Consider the following 20,462-nt stretch of genomic DNA (forward strand, 5'->3'; position numbering starts at 1 on the left):
GCCTTCATAATGATCTGAGTGTATATGTGTATGTATGTATGTGTGTGTGTGTGTGTGTGTGTGTGTGTGTGTGATGTCGTTAGCATTTTTAAGTAATTCTTTTTCCCTACTCTTAGAAAGATTCACTCATACAACCTTCGTTCATTTATATATATTTTTTAAACTTCTTTGAAAAGGGGTAATGGCATTTTATTTGTTGCTTTATTTCACAATTGATTGCAGAGAGACTCCGGTGAGATGGAGGAATAAGAGAGGGATAATTAGGGAGACAAAACAACAATCAGCTCCCATTTAGAACCCGTTCCAAATTGTTCAATTCCTTAGAGGCACTTAAAAATGATCATTTTCTCTTAATGACAACTGACTTAGCTTTTGGATGCACACGCTCTCATTTGTTTTCATGTTGGACTTCAGCAATAGAAGAAAAGAAAAAGATGTTGGAATGCGCAAATGCAAAATCAGACTTATGTCTCAACAATTTGGGTGGTGGGGATCAGCCAATCAGCGCCTTTGTTTTGGGGTTGCAGAGAGGACACCTGCATGCGCTGGCTGATAAGTTTTGTTTTTGAGTTAGTGCTGAGAGAAAAGCATCGTAGATATTTCTGAAGTGTATAGTTGTTGTCTGTGTCGTCATCCGTGCATGTGTGCGTTCAGAGACGTTTGAGTACACTGGTGTGAAATTTATACGTGTATTTCGGGACCTTAGGTTTATATTGATGTTGTACGTTCTGGGATAGTCAGTTAAAATGCAGTATGCTAGCATAAAGTTAGCCAGCTGCATGCTAATGCTTAGTATATATATATATATATATATATATAAATATTACACTAATATGTGTGTACTTACATAATAGTATGACATTATTATTGGAGTGTTCACAATGGTTGGGTAAGATGGAACTATGTTTTGAGTTGCTGTTACTGAGACCACAGCAGGAAGAAGGCTGTTGAATCTAATAAGGAGCTGATGTATATGATTGTGGTTATTTGGTTTGGTTATTTGGTATAAGCAGCTAGTTAACTAAGTTAGATATATAATCATCATTAACTAGCCTTAATGATTGCATCCTGTCAGCACTGTTGTCTGTACTTGTATGCTGATATGTTCTTTTCACTTGTATTTTTGTAGAACCACACACTGACACAGACAATCATCTGCCTGCAGTCAATAAATCTATTGAAGATAGCATCAGAGCATCCAACTGCACTTCTCCCATATACCCAACCAGCTACAGTCCGAATTATCAAGTCTCCATTACACACAGATGATCTTTCTCAAGTAGAATATAGTGACAGTTTGAGCAAGAATGACAAAAACATATTTCTTATAAAAAAATCTACCAACTTTAGCTTAAAAGACAATTTTTTCTGATTTAAATCCAGCTCTATGTCATGGCAGTGTGGGCAGAGGGTGTTAGGCTTCCCTCCGTGGCGCCAGTGCACATAGATCCCGACGCAGCGGAGGTCTGCCGAGAGCCGCCGGATGACGGGAAACGCATCACGGAGGGAATCCAAACCCTGTTCATCTAAACACCTTGCCCACATGAAAATGACACAGAGCTGGTTTACAATCCATATTTACGGCAGCGGTGTATAAGTAATTTGCACTTTGGGACTGCAGGGCCGCCAAATTGCAAAAAACACCAATTCTTATCAATTTTGCTTTAATACAAACTAAGGTTGTACAACAGGCCAACACTGGTTCAAAAAGACTGCTGTGTGCTCTGATAGCTCCATGATCAACAGGCTTTCTATTACTTGCAGCCCCATTGATTTCCTGCTGATAACTGAGCTCTTGTCACAGCCTGATGATTATGGCTTTCTAAATGAGACCTCCCACTAGTTGTTTGTGCTGTTGCTGGTGAAGCAGCTATCTACTGCTAGTCTTAGAGACCTTTTACAGATTGAAACTCTCGGAGTAATTCATCTTTCCTTTGAATTGGCAGCTTTAGCAGTCTTACCTTCAGTTGCTCTGTGAAACTCCTCACTAAGTGTCTTGGTTACATCATTCCAGAAGGTGTAGAGGATATCAGGCTGACCATCCTGTCATCAGGAAGAGAGAAGAGAAACACAAGAATGATGGCGTATCCTTGCTTTGTGAGTGACATGAGCTGGTGAGTTGATAGGAAACACCTTCTGTCTGATACCTTTTGTACCCAAAAAAGAGACTTGCAGACTGGCTTCAAACATCTGAATGCAGAGGTTTGAGGAAGGACATTAGCAGTTGAGGTGGAGATACAAGCGGAGAGCATTTGGGTGTTTTGTGTTGTAAACCAAACTGAAATGTGGTCTCAGGATGGTAGCTGCACTCCAAAACAACACAGCAATGATCGTTTTATAATTTGAAATTACAAAACAATAATAGCTGAAGTTAACGCTCTAGAAAATGGCTCTTTTGTGAACTAACTGAAATTTGTGTTGATGTGCAAAAGTGCAATGAAACAATTTATTTTGAAATTGAGACAAATAATCCTTTATCGTTGCAATCACAGTATTTAATAAGGTAATTACAATGATCACTATAGGTCACAACCATCATTAAAGGGGTGATAGAATGCAAAACCGATTTTACCTTGTCATAGTTGAATAATGACAGTTTAGTGGGTAACTAGGACATACATAGAACCTCTAAATCCCATTGACACCTCTTTTCTCTGCAAATCTAACAATTTGAAACTGCCTCTGAAAACGGGCGAATCTCAACAAGCCCCATAGTTGACGTCAACTATGGGGCTCCTCCTCATTTGGCTCTAGTCTCTCTCTTTGTCACGACCCAACATTTGCATAGGCTACACAACTGACCTGAGATCAGTTAGTCTTCTGACTCTAGGTTGGGCAGATCTCAGAAATTGTATACATTGTCAGGGCTTAAAGTATTACGGCACCGTGCCGGATCTCCGGCGTGCGGCCGTGAGGAAAAATAAATAAACTTGCATGCGGTTTAATATTTTCGAGTCAATTGATTTCACATACCAATCATATAAGAGGAACGCAGCTCTAACTAACACAGGGTTGTTTTCTGGCATATGAATATTTTAGAAAAAAAAAGAAATTAAAAAGTCCACATGGGATTTGTTTTTGATGCGCTGTGTTAATCAATCATCGAACTTCCACCTACCAATGAAACGAGTTCTAGCCAATCAGATGTATATTAGGGCAGGCCTTTGCCGAAAAGAGAGTGCGGTGTGGTCTCCGTGGTAACGCGGCTAAAAAAATGGATGCAGTTTATCAAACTTTGAGCATGTAGATACAGCTTTAATTGAGAAAGGAGTTAAAATAAATGCCGTTGGGCATGAATAGAGGACAAGAGGAAAAGGGTGGAGTCGGGAAGCTGTTTAGCACTTGGTGCCTCAAATTGAGGAAGCCGGGTGCTTCTGCAGCGTATGTTGAAGGAAGACACTGGACGACAGCAGCGGTAAGACAGTGCTTGCTAGTAACAAAGCTTCGGTCCGTGCACTCTGTCATGAGTACGTTACCGGCAATGACCGCTACCGTTGCGACTGCGACTGTTCCTTCACTGACCGACCGTGATACAAACAATACGTGTGTGCACGTTCACTGTAGCTATCTGAAGCCCAAACTGCCTTGACAAAGCTGTCTGTTTGGAATCAGCATGGCAGGTATTTAAACATAACGGCCTTGTCCCAGAGTTTAGACGTCTAGCTATGTGAAAAGATAAACAATGCAATGTTTTTAATAAATGTAAATAAAGCAGCTAATATCAACATGGACAAAATCATGAATGTAATAATTCGCTTTTTTGATGAGGACCTGGCCAAAGTAGTAAAGTTTAGTTTTCACAATGATTCATTTTAGGATTATGATATTATTGCAAATAAATCCACATTGACTCTTGGAAGAAGTAAAAAATTGATACAAAACTTTTTAGTTTTTAAAAATTATGACTTTTATTATTGTGTAATGTCAGAAGGACTTTAACTGTTTTGCTAGTCAAATTAACTTTAATGGGTGCATATTGAAATATTACACTGTTGGTTGGAAAAAATGCATCTCAAAATGCATCAGATTGATGCTTTAAAATGTGGAATATTTAAAATGTTCTTCCGGGGGAGCATGCCCCCGGACCCCCCTAGAGGGGTAATATCCTTCTCACCTTTTTCACTCCTGACCCATTTTAATGCCTTAGTTATTTGTCCAAGAGTTTATGAAAAGCTAAACAATGCAAAGTTGTGATTGTGATGTGTAATGTAAGGAATTTACCCCCCTTCCAAAAAAGTTTCAGGCTCAGGATTTTTTTTTCACTTTAAGCCCTGCATTGTTCATCAGCTATTTTACAATTCACTTCACTTGAGACTTTTTTATGCGAGAAATCAACAATGTAGAGGTCAAATATGGGCCATTTTACAAAAATATCTAATTGCAAATTTTGTCCGACTGTGTGTCGGAGTTCAGCGGCCAGTGCTGCCTGTGTAGCTGCCTCGCCGCCTGGCCTGCCTTCCTTCACAGACCCCGGCCTGCTGTGAGCTCGATTGAGCTCCGTTAGGCTGGCAGCCCACGGCACTTCATACCCGCGCAAAGTCACCGCTTTGTGGGCTAATGGACTACCAAACGCCGCTGCCCTGACAGAGCTCCAGGGCCTGCAGTTCCCCTCTTCCTAATGCCAGGTGTGTGCGAGTGAGAGTGCGGTCAGCGAGCTTGTTACGCCAGCAATCTCTTACCACAGATTCCAGTTAATCTTTTAATGTGTAATTATAATGTGTTAAGTTATTTAAACGAACGATTGGGGAAATAAACGCTGCTTGTCCGCGAGTCTCTGCGGCTGAATGTAGCTCTATCAATGAGAGCTAGCTAGCCTCCTCTTAGAATTCCTCTGAAATTCATAAAAAATCATTAACTTGAAATCGGACACCATTGTTAGCTTTATAAAGACTCTTAGGTAGATGTTGTATACGTGGCGTGACATGTGTTCAACATGTGGTAAGAGAAGATGGGAGTTGCAGGCCCTGGAGCTCTGTCAGGGCAGCGGCGTTTGCTAGTCCATGCTGTGGGCTGCCAGCCTTGACGGAGCTCCAAGTACCTCATAGAAGGCTGGGGTCTGTGAAGGAAGGCAACTGTGAACTCAAATACACAGTTTTACCAAATTTGCAATTAGCCATAAATTTTTGTAAAGCGGTCCATATTTGAGCTTTATATAGTTGATTTCTCGCTTTAAAAAGTCTCAGAAGTGAATTTAATAACGAAATAGCCCGACAAACAATGTATAACTTTGCAGTGTCTGAAATATGAGACCTGCTGTCGAGTCTCCCATGTGTTTCTATGTAGTTTGCTCAAACCAATCAGCGCGTAGCTCATTCTAAATATTCATGAGCATACCATATTTGGAAGAAAAGCTCTTGTTTCAAATAGAGCCATATTCACAGGGTAGTTAAGGGCCTAATAAAATAGCATTCGGGCAATTTTCAGCCCAACCAATGTTACATACCCCATTAGGAGACCTTAAGGAACAGTGTAAAATACCCTATATAATCATTCTATCACCCCTTTAGTACTGCTATCACTGGGTTAGTTAGTGCAGACAACCTTCATCATAAAATATTAGACCGACCAAACTCAAAGCCTGTGGACAACAGCTCTGTGTAACTACTAATAGAGAAGAAAAAGAGCATAAGTGTTGTCATACACACCAACACACGCTCCCAGTTCAACACACTGAGCCTGAAGGAAAGTTCTTTAATTATTTAATGGGATTGGACATGTGTGTCTGTGTATTCTCCTCTAGTCTCGCATTGCCAGACCTTCCTCCAAAAGCACTGTGGAGAAAGGTCTGTTTAGTCCACAAAGCATTCCAGGAGCACGTTCAGCATTTCTTTAAACCAATCACAATCGTCTTGGGCAGTGCTAAGTGCCGGACGGAGCCACGGTGCCTCTGCAAAATAGCCTCAGGAAGGAACTTGTTTTGGTGGAACGTGTATGTTCAAAAGTAGTTTTAGTCGTGCAACAGAAAACTCAGATTGGAAAGATAGTCTAGCTAGCTGTCTGGATTTACCCTGCAGAGATCTGAGGAGCAGTTAACCACGGTCCTCACAAATCCACCGGAGGTTAGAACGCCAACACAAAGGAAGGGGAAGGGGACGGACATCTGGCCGAAAATGAGTTTCCCCCTCTCATTCCCCCTGCTCTGGTGCTAATACGAGCCCCTAAACCAGAGACATTTGGAAAGACTCCTGACCTCTTTTGGTTTGGAATCTGCGGGGTTGTGTTTCAGTCTCAACGGCCGCAGACCTTTGGCAACACAGACACCAACACCAATATTTTTCCGCCTAAATGGGTCATGTCGTCTCGTTCTCTGAGACTAAGCTACTAACGTTACCATGGCAACTACCAGCAGCGGGCGGACTATACATGCTGCCTCCTGTTTATGCCCAGTATACGAGAGTGTTGATGAGATATGAGGTTTGGGCGTGTTAGTTTAAACGGAGATTAGTTCTTCGATTGGAGATAAAAACACTTGTGCGCACGCTTTTGGCTCAAAACTCTGCTTAACTACCAAAACGTAACAATGTAAATGTAGCTTGAGAATAACATATGACTGGAATGTTCAGCTATTCACATTCTTTATGGCATGTATGGTTGCTTCAGAACAAAACAGAATAATTAACTTTCATTATAAAAACTCTTGTCTAAAATAGTTTTACAATAACTACATCAATGTAAGAGTAAGAATAAAAACACTAATTTAGAATTACTACAGATGAGGGCCCAGACCTTAAATCAAGAAATTAAGCAGCTTTTTGACTTCAAATCAGAGTTTTGAAGCCGGTGCGTGATCACACTATAGCACCACGTGGTGTCGACCAAAACTTTTCTTTGGATGCGCTAAAAGAAGCCTGTTATATAGATACTGTGAGGCTTTTCTTTGATCCCCACAGTTCAGTTCATGTAAACATTGTTCATGTACACACTACTCTCACAACCAGCATTAATATCCAAAAATGTAGTTGTAAAACTGACAGGAAACCAGAGCCTGGCAGCAGGGACCAGAGTAATACAGTCTTATCTCTCGGAGGGTGTTCTGCATGAGCAGTAGCAGTAGCAGCTGAGAGCTGAATGTCAGAAACTACAATATTCAAACCAGGAGGAAATAAAGTAGGAATGATCTTCTCCAGGTCTGTCCACCAGAGTCGGTTTGTCTCTCCCTGTAGAATGAGTGGGCGCTGACTTAATTCCTATTACATGAAGAAACCAGGATCGAGGCGAGGACAAAATAAGTGATACCCGGACTGAGGAGAGAAAAAGTGCACAGTAGTGTACAGTACTGACCTGTGTAACTAGGCATAAAAAAATCCCTGGGGATGACTGGGTTGACTATATAATAATATGTTCTTCCTCATAATGAGTTAGAGCTCTTCTCGGGTGCTTCTCTGTATCTCCTCCTCCAGTGTAAATATATTTATTTTGATGCAGCTACTGTAAGATGTGACCGCTGACAGTAGAACAATGTGTTCGACTGTGTTCTGTGGACACATGGCAGAGCGATAGTGCAGCTGTCCTGCTGCGGAGCCTTGCATTTAGACATGTCATTAGGTCTCCAACTCACACCGCCGCCTCTGGGTAATTGGTGAGAGCTTTGTTTCCATAGTAACAGTCTCACGCTCTGAGTTGTACAACTAGGTTTCTGTGGAGGTAAGAGAGTGAGACGCTGATGATAGTCATGATGATGTGTTAAAGGACAAATCCGGCGCAAACCGGAGTTGTACCGGGAGTTGTACCGGGGTTAGCTTCTGTTTCTGTCCTACGGTTGTTTCCGTCATGCTGCCTGGCCCTGGCCCCATACATCCATGCCTTGAGCAAGGGTTAGCTTCTATTTCGGGGAAAGGGGGCTTTGCGTTCTCCCTTACATTGTTAAGGTAAGCTAGGTTAGCCTCCTTGTGTGCGCTTCTCAAATGTACTTTCAAATTCGTGGGATTTTTCCCTTTAATAAATTGTCCACATATTTTACCACCTTCCACTGCGAGGCACTTGCTTTTATCTGAAACAGTGATAATCAAATAGGTCTCTGCCACTTTCTTCCGACTTTCAGTACCGCTGTGATGCCAGGCGAGGGGTACGGACTATGTTGTGTTCAATTTGACGTGGAATGTCGGAATTTCTGGGTTCCCAGTCGGAAACTATATATGTCTACAACATAGACTGTATAAAACCGGTCTATGGTCGGAAATGTCAGCTCTGAAAGATATAACGTTATTTGCATTATGAAAGACATTTACATAGATGGATTTGTCCTTTAATGGCTGCCATGATTACTATTGATACTACTATTAAGTAGAGATGTTCCGATACTGATACCAGTATCCGATACCAGTATCTGTATCGGCTCCGATACGGCCTAAAACGCTGGTATCGGTATGGGGAAGTACTGGAGTGTATGCACCGATCAGATACCACGTAATAAAGCCCTAAAGAAAATCTACATTAAAGTAGTTTATTCATGTTCTTTTTCCGTTATAACTGACGGTCAAACTGCATAATAGTTCTGGGGCATTCATTGTTTGTGTTTGTTCATGTTTCACAAAGAGTTTAACCTGAGCCAGACCGACAACAAAGATAGAAATCATATCACATCCATACAGGGATAGTAGTATACAGTTGTTAAAACATAATCAAATATATGACACACTGGTATCGGATCGGTACTCGGTATCGGTCAATAGGCAAGTTCAGGTATTGGAATCGGTATCGGGAAGCAAAAAATGTTATCGGACCATCTCTACTGTTAAGTGACCGGCCTGTGGGCTGGGAGCCTGCGGCTTTCTTTCTTGCTTTTTTGCTATCTTCCCATTTCCAATTTTTCATCACAAATTGCTCTACATTGCCTTTAAAGGGGCGCTATAGAGTTTTGGCCATTTCTTCGCAGGTTTCTCTATAGAGCTCCCCCTACAGCTTCGGAATAGATATAACTGCTGACTCCTCTCTCGGTCAGTCTGCCGTTTCCTCTTTCTCTGTTCCTCCGACAATGCTTTCCTAGCTTTCTGCTTCTTTTTTGCCGGCTCAGCCATGACGATAGTATGAAAAACTCCATCGCTACCTTGTTCTTATAGCTAGCCGGTTTCTGGATGTGTGCAGCAATTCCTGATATCACGCAATACTTCCTGATGCTAACCAGTCGAAAGTTGCAAGGGTGGTTTTTCCGTTCACAGGCGCTAGGGGGAAGCGAGACGACCACCATTCAACCCGAAAAAAAGTCATATAACCATTCTAGTGACTCCGACGCTGTTCAGTTAAAGTAAATTAAGCTAAAAAAAAAAAACTGCATAGTTCCCCTTTAAAGGCCCGCTCAGATTTTTTTTCAAAGAGATTTCCGATGTTTCATCTTAATACAATTAGGGCTTGGTATCGTACAAAAATATTCAATACCAGTACCCAAAATGTCCCCCTTTCTGGTCTACATATCCCTGCCTCTGCTGTATTCTTTTTACCCCCGATGGGCAATTTGGTCGGTGCTTAAAATGTATTGTATTTGGTACCCAGCCCTAAATACGATATTTTCAAACTTGTGAGTTTCAGCCCCAACAGTGACATCACAGAGATGTTAAATGCCTGTTAAAAGTTTAAATTTCTTATTTGTCTCATTAATTCGTACAAATTCCAGTGATAACTTCTGTTATGATTGGACACTATTAATATATATATATATATATATATTTTAATTTTTTTTTTTAGGTATAATGGACACATGCCAAGTGACTATGAAGCTTTTATTTTTTTTATTGGAACAAAGAACACAAAGTTATCATGGATGCTCAAACAGTATCACAACATAATTCCAACATCTTGATATACAATATCACACTTTCCTCAATGGTTTAAATACATAATCCATTTTTCCCACAACTTGTTACATTTGTCAAATTTGAGCCTTAATATAAATGTAAGTCTCTCCATACTGTATATTTCGTTTACGATCCCTAGCCATTGATCCTTAGTTGGAGGGTCAACCTGCAACCATTTACGGGTTATTGCTTTCCTACTGCTTGCAAGCATTATTTTTAATAAATATTTATCCTTATCTAAAACATTTCCTGGTATTTTACCTAAATATATAGTATTGAACGAAAAATCAACCTCTACCCCCAATATTTTCTCAATCTCTGCCACTACTCCTTGCCAAAACAATTTCATTTTTGGGCATGCCCAGAAAATATGATAGTGATTAGCCATCGGGGTATCACATTGCCTCCAGCAAAGGCCACGGCTCTGTGAGCCTGTATGAAGTGCTGTTAATTTGGGAGTTATAAAAAATCTTACTAAATTCTTCCATCCAAATTCCCTCCAGGATCTTGAGTTTGTCGTATTTGCCTGTATCATACATATGTCTGTCCAGTCTTCATCTGTTATTTGTGAGTCAGACTCTTTGTTAAAATAATCTCTGACCTGCAAATATCTATAAAAATCCTGCTTTTCTAGTCCAAATGTATTTGAAAGTGTCTGATAACTCTGTAATTTCCCATTAAAGATGACCAAACAGTAAGATGTGATTCCTTTCCACATCCACTGCTTAAATCTCTCATCTACCTTAGCCGGTCCAAAACCTGGGTCTATGCTATCCAACTTAAAACTCCAGTTTGATTCTCTAATTTCAATTTCTTCAGTACTCTGAACCATACCTTCAATGAAAATACAGTCCAAGTACTCAATTTGTTCTAGCTCCTTTCAGCTAAATTTTTATTTCCAAGTATGCCGGGAGCTCTCCCTCCCTTTTCTTTTGTCAACTGCAAAGTTTTAAACTTTATTCTAGGTTTTCTACCATTCCAGACAAACCTTGAAATCATACCATCCCATTCATTAAACTGTTTTTGCAATACTTCCAGTGGCAGTGATTGAAAAAAATAAAGTATCCGTGGTAACACGTTCATTTTAATTATTTCTATTTGATTACTCATATCTAATGGAAGCAGAGTCCATCTAGAAATATCAGATTTTACCTCCTTATTAATAGGACCATAATTACTTTCAAAGAGTTTCAATATATCTTTTGTTAGAGTTATCCCCAAATATTTTATTGACTGAGATTTCCAATTGAAACCATATTGTCGTCTTATATGCAGATTGGGTTTAAAGTTATAAATTAAAGCTGCGAGCAGCGATGGACGGGCCCTCGCGCCTCTGCGCGCGTCAGGGTTACCGGTGGACGCCGCTCCTTGCGACCGTGCATTTGCGCGGCACTCAGACGCCGCAAATCGTCAACAATGAAAAGGGAACTCCCCGCCGAGTTCAACGATAGCTCACACAAGACTCTACGTCATACGGTTCATTAGCTGTGAAAAGGGGCGTGGCAAACCATCACCAATTAAAAAGGAAGTCTCTGCTGAGTTCAATGATACCTCACATAAGACTCTACCTTAAATGGGTCAAAAGTTATGAAAGGGGGCGTGGCTTAACCCTAGTGGGCGGGTCAAACCATCACCAATTAAAAAGGAAGTCTGTGCTGAGTTCAATGATGCCTCACACCAGGGTCTGCATCAAACGGGTCATTAGTTATAAAAGGGGGCGTGGCTAAAGCTTAGGGGGCGGGCCAAACCATCCCCAATGAAGAATGAAGTCTCTGCTGAGTTCAATGACACCTCACACAAGACTCTACCTTAAACGGTTGAAATGTTATGAAAGGGGGCGGGCCTGAGTAAGTGGGTGTGGTCATATTATAGGGGGCGGATCAGTATCACATGTAGACCACACATTCTGAGTTTCATATAAATCGGATGATGTTTGTCATATAAGGCAGATTTCCTGATGCCAGCGGGGGGCGCTATGACCAAAAGTCAATTTTGGCCTGTAGGTGTCCTCAGGCCTGGACCCTTGTCAATTGTGAGAAATTTCGGGCAGATACGACAACGTACACTCAAGTTACAACAACTTCTTCGTTCATCGCTAAACACTCAAAATGGCCGCCACGCCCACACCGTCTGACGAAAAGTTTTTCTTTTAATAACTTTTCATCGTTAAGGTGTTGAGATGGTACAGACCAAGTTTGAAGTCCATCGGATAAAATCTCTAGGAGGAGTTCGTTAAAGTATAGCACCTTGACTTTTAGGCCTACTTCCTATTGCTACTAGGGGGCGCTATGACTTTAAGTAAATATCGGCCTTTGTTTGTCCTCAGGGTTGGACTCTTATGAATCGTGAAAGGTTTCGAGGTAATCGAACAACGTACACTCGAGTTACACCCACTTCCTGTTTCGGCGGCGAAACGCACAAAATGGCTGCCCGCCACGGCCACGCCCTATGACGAAAAGTTTTTCTTTTAACAACTTTTCATCTTTAACTTCTTAAGATGGCACAGACCGAGTTTGAAGTTGATCGGATGAAATCTCTAGGAGGAGTTCGTTAAAGTACGACATGTGGAAATGGCCAAAATCACACTAATTTCGAACATTTAATTCAAAATGGCGGACTTCCTGTTGGGTTTAGGGTATGGCTCTAATGAAGTTTTTTGTACATCTTGACATGTTACATATGTGTACCAAGTTTTGTGAGTCTACGTTAAACGCACTGCAGGGGCTCAATTTTCTTAACTTTCTAGGGGGCGCTAGCGAGCCATTTTTGTGCGCCTATTCCCGAAACTATTAAAATACGTAAATTTTCACCAGACTTGATGCGACCGCCAAATTTGGTGAGTTTTTGAATATGTTAAGCCCCTCAAAAAGCCAATTCATTTGACGGGAAAATAATAATAGAAAGAAACAATTAAAGCTGCGAGCAGCGATGGACGGGCCCTCGCGCCTCTGTGCGTCGTGGTTACCGGCGGACGCCGCTTCTTGCGACCGTGCATTTGCGCAGCACTCAGATGCCGCAAACCGTCACCAATGAAAAGGGAACTCCCAGCCGAGTTCAACGATAGCTCACACAAGACTCTACGTCATACGGTTCATTAGCTGTGAAAAAATATAAATTATATGTTTTTAAAAGAGTCATCAGGTTAGGAATACTCGACTTTAGATTAGTCAGAAACAATAGGACATCACCTGCATACATACAGATCTTATGTTCATCTCCCCTAATCGAGATCCCTTTTATCTCTGAATCCTCTCTTATTGCTTGGGCCAAAGGCTCAATGAACTGGGCAAACAGAGCCGGACTTAGGGGGCAGCCCTGACGTGTTCCTCTTTCCAAATGGATTGTTTCAGATAAGTGACCATTAATTTTTATCCTAGCTACTGTGAGGAGTAAAATGCTTTAATGCATTGAATAAAATTATCTTTAAACCCAAATCTTGCCAATACTTGATACAAGAAGTCCCATCCGACAGAGTCGAAAGCTTTCTCAGCATCTATACTCATCAACATTGCGCTTATATTTTCTGTTACAACATGAGTCATTACTTGCAATGCTCTCCTTATATTATCCTGCGTTTGCCTGTTTTGTATAAAGCCAGTTTGATCAAGATCCACTAACTCAGGGATAATCACCTCTAATCTCTTAGATAAGATTGAAGCAAATAATTTATAGTCCACATTTAGGACTGATATCGGTCTATATGAACTGCATTCCTTCTTATCTTTCCCTTCCTTTGGAATAACTGAAATTACCGCTTCTCTCCATGACCGAGGGGCTTCACCTATTCTTAATATATGATTAAAGCAGTTAAGCAATATAGGTATTACTTGGGGTCTAAATATTTGTACGTACCATTGCAAACGGATAACCATCTGTGCCTGGTGGCTTCTTTGCTTTGCGCTTTGATTATGGCCCAGTTAATGATTTTCGCTATTGTTTTTCAGTTCTTTCTGTTGTTCTCCTATTCCCATTGGAATCAATCTAAAATCTGATCTAAAATTCTTTTTATACTTGGAGTATCGGCCCTATGTGGTTGAGTATATAAATCTTTTTAGTATAATTCAAAAGCTTCTTAAATATCTTTTAACCTATTACATACCTTTTGGGTCTAAGTGTTTCTAATTTTATAAATTGTATTTTTTGCCTGTTGTTTCTTTATCCTCCAGGATAGAAGTTTCATTGCTTTAGGTCCTGTTTCGTAATACCTTTGTTTAGCGAATTTGAATTGTCTCTCTATTTCCTCATCATAAATCCCATTTAGCTAATAATCTTTTTTGTTTCTTTTTTTGACGAAAAGCAGTTAGAGCAATAAGTTTGCCTCGTATTACAGCTTTTGCGGCATCCCACAGGGTACTTGGAGATACTTCCCCATTATCATTGCATTGGAGATACATTTCAAATTCATTCACAATCTGCTTCTGTATCGCTGTATCATTCAAGATACTCGTATTTAATCTCCAAAGTGTATTTTTCTGTTGATTATCTAAATGTAGAGTAAGATATACCCGTGAGTGATCTGATACATCCGTAGTACCAATATTACAATTCCTAATTTTATGTCTATCTGAGTTATACATAAATAGATAATCAATTCTTGAGTACATAGAATGGCTTGCAGAATAAAATGTAAATAGTTTCTCCCTTGGGTGTTGTTCTCTCCATATATCCATCAAACCCAGTTCTTTGAACCATTTTAGTATTTTAATTTTTCTTTTTGAAGGGATTAGTTGTATCAAGCCCAGGCTGAAGTTGCACATTTAAATCCCCACCAAATATAAGGGTTCCATAGGATTCTGTAGCTATTAAATCAAATATTTTCTTAAAAAGGGATTTAGTGTGTCCTGGTGGAGCATATACATTAAGTAACGTTACTTCTTTATTATCTAATTTACCTTTAACTAATATATATATTCCCTCTTTATCTTCAATTTTGGACTTAAATTAAAAATTCACTGCATTAGGAATCAAGATAGCCACTCCCCTCCTTCGTCCTGATTTATGGGATGAGTAATAAGTATTTTGAAAACCCAGTTTCTTTAGTTTCTCGTGTTCTGGTGGAGATAAATGGGTCTCTAGCCAAATAATTACCTGTATTCTCTCTTGTTTCATTTTTGCAATAATTCTACTCCTTTTAATCAAATTATGTAGCCCATTGACATTAAGTGTAATTATTTTATATTCCTGACCATGCATTTACTGGTTTTAATTCGCACTCCTTTATATAACGTTTCCCATGACAACCTAATAAATAGAGCGAACAATGTACGAACAATCATAACAAAGAAAACAGTAAAATAAAATGAAAATAGAAAGAAGACTTCCAAGTCCGAGGTTAATAGTAGATCCTCAATTTGAGAGGAAATCCTTGTGTCCATCAAGGGCCTCTCATCAGTGCAAAATAAAATACTCTCAAGATATTCGATGCACCGGCAATTTCTAAGCTGACCCCACTTAACCGGTTTAAAGATTCAACTCAGGCAGGCTCACTTGAAAGGAGATACATTAACGGAATATTAACCCTTTTATTTAAGACTCTGGTTTCTCGGGGTTAGATCGTCTAAAAAAGCTTTAGGGTCTAACGTTACCTTATAATAACAGACAATATCGCTCATCTGGATGTGCTGTCTTAGAGGTTTACGGCTCCTGCTGCAGACATCATAATCACACAATCGATTCCCGTTGATTTTATGCGAATATCACACATCAATATTATCATCAGTTGGTCCCGGAGTGACACGGTGGAAACCTCGTAACTTCTCCCGTATCTGTTCTTGATCTACGGTAGCTTGGTGGCGTCGGTTTGCCCCTGTTCTTCCCCACGTTGCAAGTCTCCGCTGTCTTGGTTCAGGCTCCTTGAAGTTATCAAGAGAGAATCCTTTCTTCTTCAAGTCTTTAACAGCCTCTGCTGCATTCTCGTAGGTTTGGGTACCATTTTCAAAGAAAACTCTCAGCTTTGCTGGGTATGGCGTTTGGAATCGAATACCCTTGGACTTGAGCTCCTTTAAAATCCCCACATATTCCTTCCTCCTTTTCAATATTTCTGGAGGGTAGTCAGAGTCGAAATATATCCTCTTTCCTTCGAATCGAATTTCTTTCTTCTTCCATGCTGTGTGCAGTACTTGTTCTTTCACTCTAAACTCCTGGAAGCAAAGAACCAGCGATCTGGGTGGTGCGTCGCGGGGAGGCTTTGGTGCAAGTGCTCTGTGGCAGCGCTGTATTCCAATCTCCGTTTCCGTGGACAGCAGGCCAAGCTCCGACTTTATAAGCCTCGTCACAAACTCTAGTAGGTTGCTTCCCTCGGATCCCTCCGGGATTCCGTAAATGCGGAGGTTATTCTGTCTAGAGCGAGCTTCTATGTCGGTTAACTTTGTTTGCAGAGCATCTTGATTCTCCAACACTTCAAGGAGTGCGTCACTTGCTGCCACATTCCATTCTTCCATGTCGGCGATGCGTTCTTCTGCTTCCGTCACTCTGCTGTTCGTGGTTTGCAGTTCACCTTAGAAGTCTTTAAATTTCTGATTAATTTCTTGTCTAAGCTCGTTCAGCTCATTCCGCATATCATCCCGAAGCGAGAGTCGAAATGCACCCATATTTTTTAAGTCCGCTCTAAATGCTTGTATTTCGTCTCGAATGGTCTGTATACCAGAGCTAGCTACTGCTTCGCTTGCTTTCCTGGCCTCGCCATTATTTCCATTACCGTCTTCGCCGGCGTCCATATCTCCGGTTGTTTCTCCTTTTTCACGTCTGGAGCCTGCTTTATTTTTAGCCCTTTTTTGCTTCTCCCCTTCCATGTTAAACTTCCGCTTGTTTTTAACTTCCCAAGTGTAATTTCCAGGGGATTACAATCGACCGGTCTGGAGACGTTATTTCAAGCAGCCATCTGCTTCAGCGCTACACCGGAAGCCCGTGACTATGAAGCTTTTGCTTCCAACATCAAGCTTGTATCCTCCATGTTTCAGTTTATAAAATGTCTGTTTAAAACAACGCATTCTAAAATGTGAAAGCAATCTTCTTGATTTGAACATTTTCATTAAAGGGGTGATAGAATGCAAAACCGATTTTACATAGTCATAGTTGAATAACGACAGTTCGGTGGGTAAATAGGACATACATAGAAGCTCAAAATCCCATTGACACCCCTTTACTATGAAAATCTCATATTTTGAAACTGCCGCTGAAAACGGGCGAATCTCAACAAAGCTGGAAGTTGACGTCAACCTCCCAAAAACCGGAACCTTTGTCAGCCCATGGGTGTATTAAGAGAACGGTCACACCCCAACATTTACATAGGCTACACAACTGACCTAAGATCAGGTAGTCTTCTGAATCTAGCTAGGTCACGCAGATCTCTGCTATTCCATTACAAAATTCACTTATGAAATTTTTTATGCGAGAAATCAACTATGTAAAGCTCAAATATGGGCCGCTTTACGAAAATGGATGGCTAATTGCAAATTTTGTCCGACTGTGTGTCGGAGTTCAGCGCTGGTGCTGGCGTAGCTGGCCAGTGCCTGCCTGTACCCCCTTCACAAACCCCGCCAGCTGTTGACGGTACTTGGAGCTGCGCCACGACTGGCCGAGCTCCATAGCACCCGCCAAAGTCACCATCTCTTGGGCTAATGACAACCAAATGCCCCTGCCCTGACAGAGCTCCAGGGCCTGCAAGTCTCCTCTTCCTGCTAGCTAAATGCCCGGTGTATGTGAGTGAGAGCGCAGTCAGCGAGCTTGTTACGCCAGCAATCTCTTACCACAGGTTTCAGTTAATCTTTTAATGTGCGTAATTATAATGTGTTGAGTTATTTAAACAAACGATTGGGGAAATAAACGCTGCTTGTCCGCGAGTCTCATTGATAGAGCCTGCTGCTGGATGTATCTCTATCAATGAGAGCTAGCTAGCCTCCTCTTAGAATTCCTCTGAAATTCACAAATATTCATTAACTTCAAATCGGACACTTGTTAGCTTTATGAGATATTTAGCTAGATGTCGTATACGTGGCGTGACAAAATTCAAACTGTAAATATACTCGAATTACGACCAAAAATTAAGCTAACTATCTGTGATTTGTAGCTAGCTACACAGGTAGCTAGGATTGAAGGGACAGTTGCAGCTAACGGAAGCCCTACTCTTCACAAATATTCATTAATTTGAAATCGGACACCGTTGTTAACTTTATAAGACATTTAGCTATATGTTGTATACGTGGCGTGACGAAATTCAAACTGTAAATATACTCGGAATGACGCCGAAAATGAAGCTAACTATCCGTGATTTGTAGCTACACAGGTAGCTAGGATTGAAGGGACAGTAGCAGCTAACGGAAGCCCTACTCTTCACAAATATTCATTAATTTGAAATCTGACGCCGTTGTTAACTTCATAAGACATGTAGCTAGATGTTGTATACGTGGCGTGATGAAATTTAAACTGTAAATATACTTGGAATGACGCCGAAAATGAAGCTAACTATCCGTGATTTGTAGCTACAAATCTACATCCAGCCGCAGGCTCTATCAATGGGACTCGCGGACAAGCGGCGTTTATTTCCCCAATCGTTTGTTTAAATAACTCAACACATTATAATTACACACATTAAAAGATTAACTGAAACCTGTGGTAAGAGATTGCTGGCGTAACAAGCTCGCTGACCGCGCTCTCACTCACATACACCGGGAATTTAGCTAGCAGGAAGAGGGGAGTTGCAAGCCCTGGAGCTCTGTCAGGGCAGGGGCATTTGGTTGTCATTAGCCCAAGAGACGGTGACTTTGCGCAGGTATGGAGTGCAGTGGGCTGCCAGCTCCAAGTACCTCATAGCAGGCCGGGGTCTGTGAAGGAAGGCAGGCCGGGCGGCGAGGCAGCAACACAGGTAGCACCGGCGCAATTAGCCATCCATTTTTGTAAAGCGGCCCATATTTGAGCTTTACATAGTTGATTTCTTGCATAAAAAAGTTTCATAAGTGAATTTTGTAATGGAATAGCCCGATAAACAATGTATAACTTTGCAGTGTCTGAAATATGAGAGTCTCCCATGTGTTTCTTTGTAGTTTGCTCAAACCAATCAGCACGTAGCTCATTCGGAATATTAATGAGCATACCATATTTGGAAGAAAAGCTCTTGTTCCAAATAGAGCCATATTCACAGGGTAGTTAAGGGCCTAATAAAATAGCATTCGGGCAATTTTCAGCCCAACCAATGTTACATACCCTATTAGGAGACCTTAAGGAACAGTGTAAAATACCCTATATAATCATTCTATCACCCCTTTAAAACTCATTTGATACTGAAAGCTATTTTAGTTTAAATTGTGCATACATTGTCTAACAAAGTTGTGCTTCATCAAATGAACACACATAATAACCTGGGGTCAGGTAGTAGTATTCCTGCCTAGGAGTACTGGTCATATAATTAAGCTGTCATGTATGGTCTTCTGTGTAATGTGTACTAGATGGTGACTTAGAGGCGACAGCAGGCATGAATGTACAGTGATTGTGAGAAACATGAAAAGTAATTGGGGGAATGCTGTTCTACAGCATTCCACCTATTGTTATCCTGTTCTTTATTGGGGGAATGCTGTTCTACAGCATTCCACCTATTGTTATTCTTGTTATTGTTATTCTTTACTCTTTCAGCTAATGATGGGACTTCTTCAACTTTTTTTCTACTATTTATACTTTTTAAAATATTCAGCTTTTTAACACTTTTTTTTAACATTAAAGTCAATGAGAGGCGCCTTCAACTCCTTAAAATCTTCTTCCGCTCCCAAAAGATTCAGCTCCTTCATACTTTCACCTACAGACGCCAAACAAACTTTAAAATGTTCACAAAATATTCAGCTATCCAAACGTATCTTTTCAGTTTGATATCTTTTACAGTTTTTGTGAAAAAGCTGTTTAAGTTTAGTGATCATTTCAGGAAATTTTATCGATTAAACAGAGTGTGTATTGCGCTGCTTAGAGTGATGATGTCATCATCCAGAGTGTGAAGCTTCGAAAAAATTATCTTAGTTCCTTCTCTAAAAACTGCTCTCACGCCCTCAATATCTACTTGTCATACACAATTCATACATCAAAACGTAGGTATTTTTGTCTAGTTTCAGAAAATCTGCTCAGTGTTGTGATACGCCTTTTACTTTTGGCTGGTTGAGCTTCCAAACGACAAGAGTAACACAACTCCCGTCATTCACTCTCCTGTATAACTTTCTTTGCATTTCCCAGCGAAACGCACAGCGAACCACTTTTTTAAATTGCTGATATGACCACATTTTTATGTTTATCCATATAAATTTTATACCATTACGTGCACAAAGGCCTTGTGGTGCTCAGGATGACGTCATTTGACCGATAGCAGTAATAGTTTGGGCAGTCTGAGGCTTTGTTTGAGAGCTTGCTCTCAGTGTCTGAAGTGCTGCGGTGGGCTACAGGAGACATTAAGAGCAGGTGCGGTCGTGAACAGATCAAAGAGATGTTTATAAACATGGCCCCCAGGCCCTTAGTAACCATGACAACCCTTTCACAGACAGTCTACTGATTACTCCAGGCTTGCTGTAGGAGTCAACTAACTAGACTAACTATGATCATCAGGCTAGATCATTTGCGTTCCACTTCTGTCTGTCTGTTTGTCTGTCTGTCTATCTCCTTATCTGTCTGTCTCTCCCTCCCTCTGTCTCTCCCTCC

The 20,462-nt window shown here is 40.8% G+C and overlaps 1 protein-coding gene across 1 annotated transcript in view; it reads right to left on the reverse strand.

Annotated features, from left to right (window-relative positions):
- The window catches only part of cog5 (component of oligomeric golgi complex 5), a 113,847-nt gene that overhangs the window by 30,387 nt on the left and 62,998 nt on the right, over positions 1-20,462 (reverse strand). The window contains exon 11 of the mRNA XM_039791350.1: positions 1,962-2,043. Within this exon, the coding sequence (XP_039647284.1) occupies positions 1,962-2,043 (82 nt within the window). The remainder of the gene's footprint in view (positions 1-1,961; positions 2,044-20,462) is intronic.

The sequence above is a fragment of the Perca fluviatilis genome, chromosome 23 (genome assembly GCF_010015445.1).
Source record: "Perca fluviatilis chromosome 23, GENO_Pfluv_1.0, whole genome shotgun sequence".
NCBI classification, from domain to species: domain Eukaryota; kingdom Metazoa; phylum Chordata; class Actinopteri; order Perciformes; family Percidae; genus Perca; species Perca fluviatilis.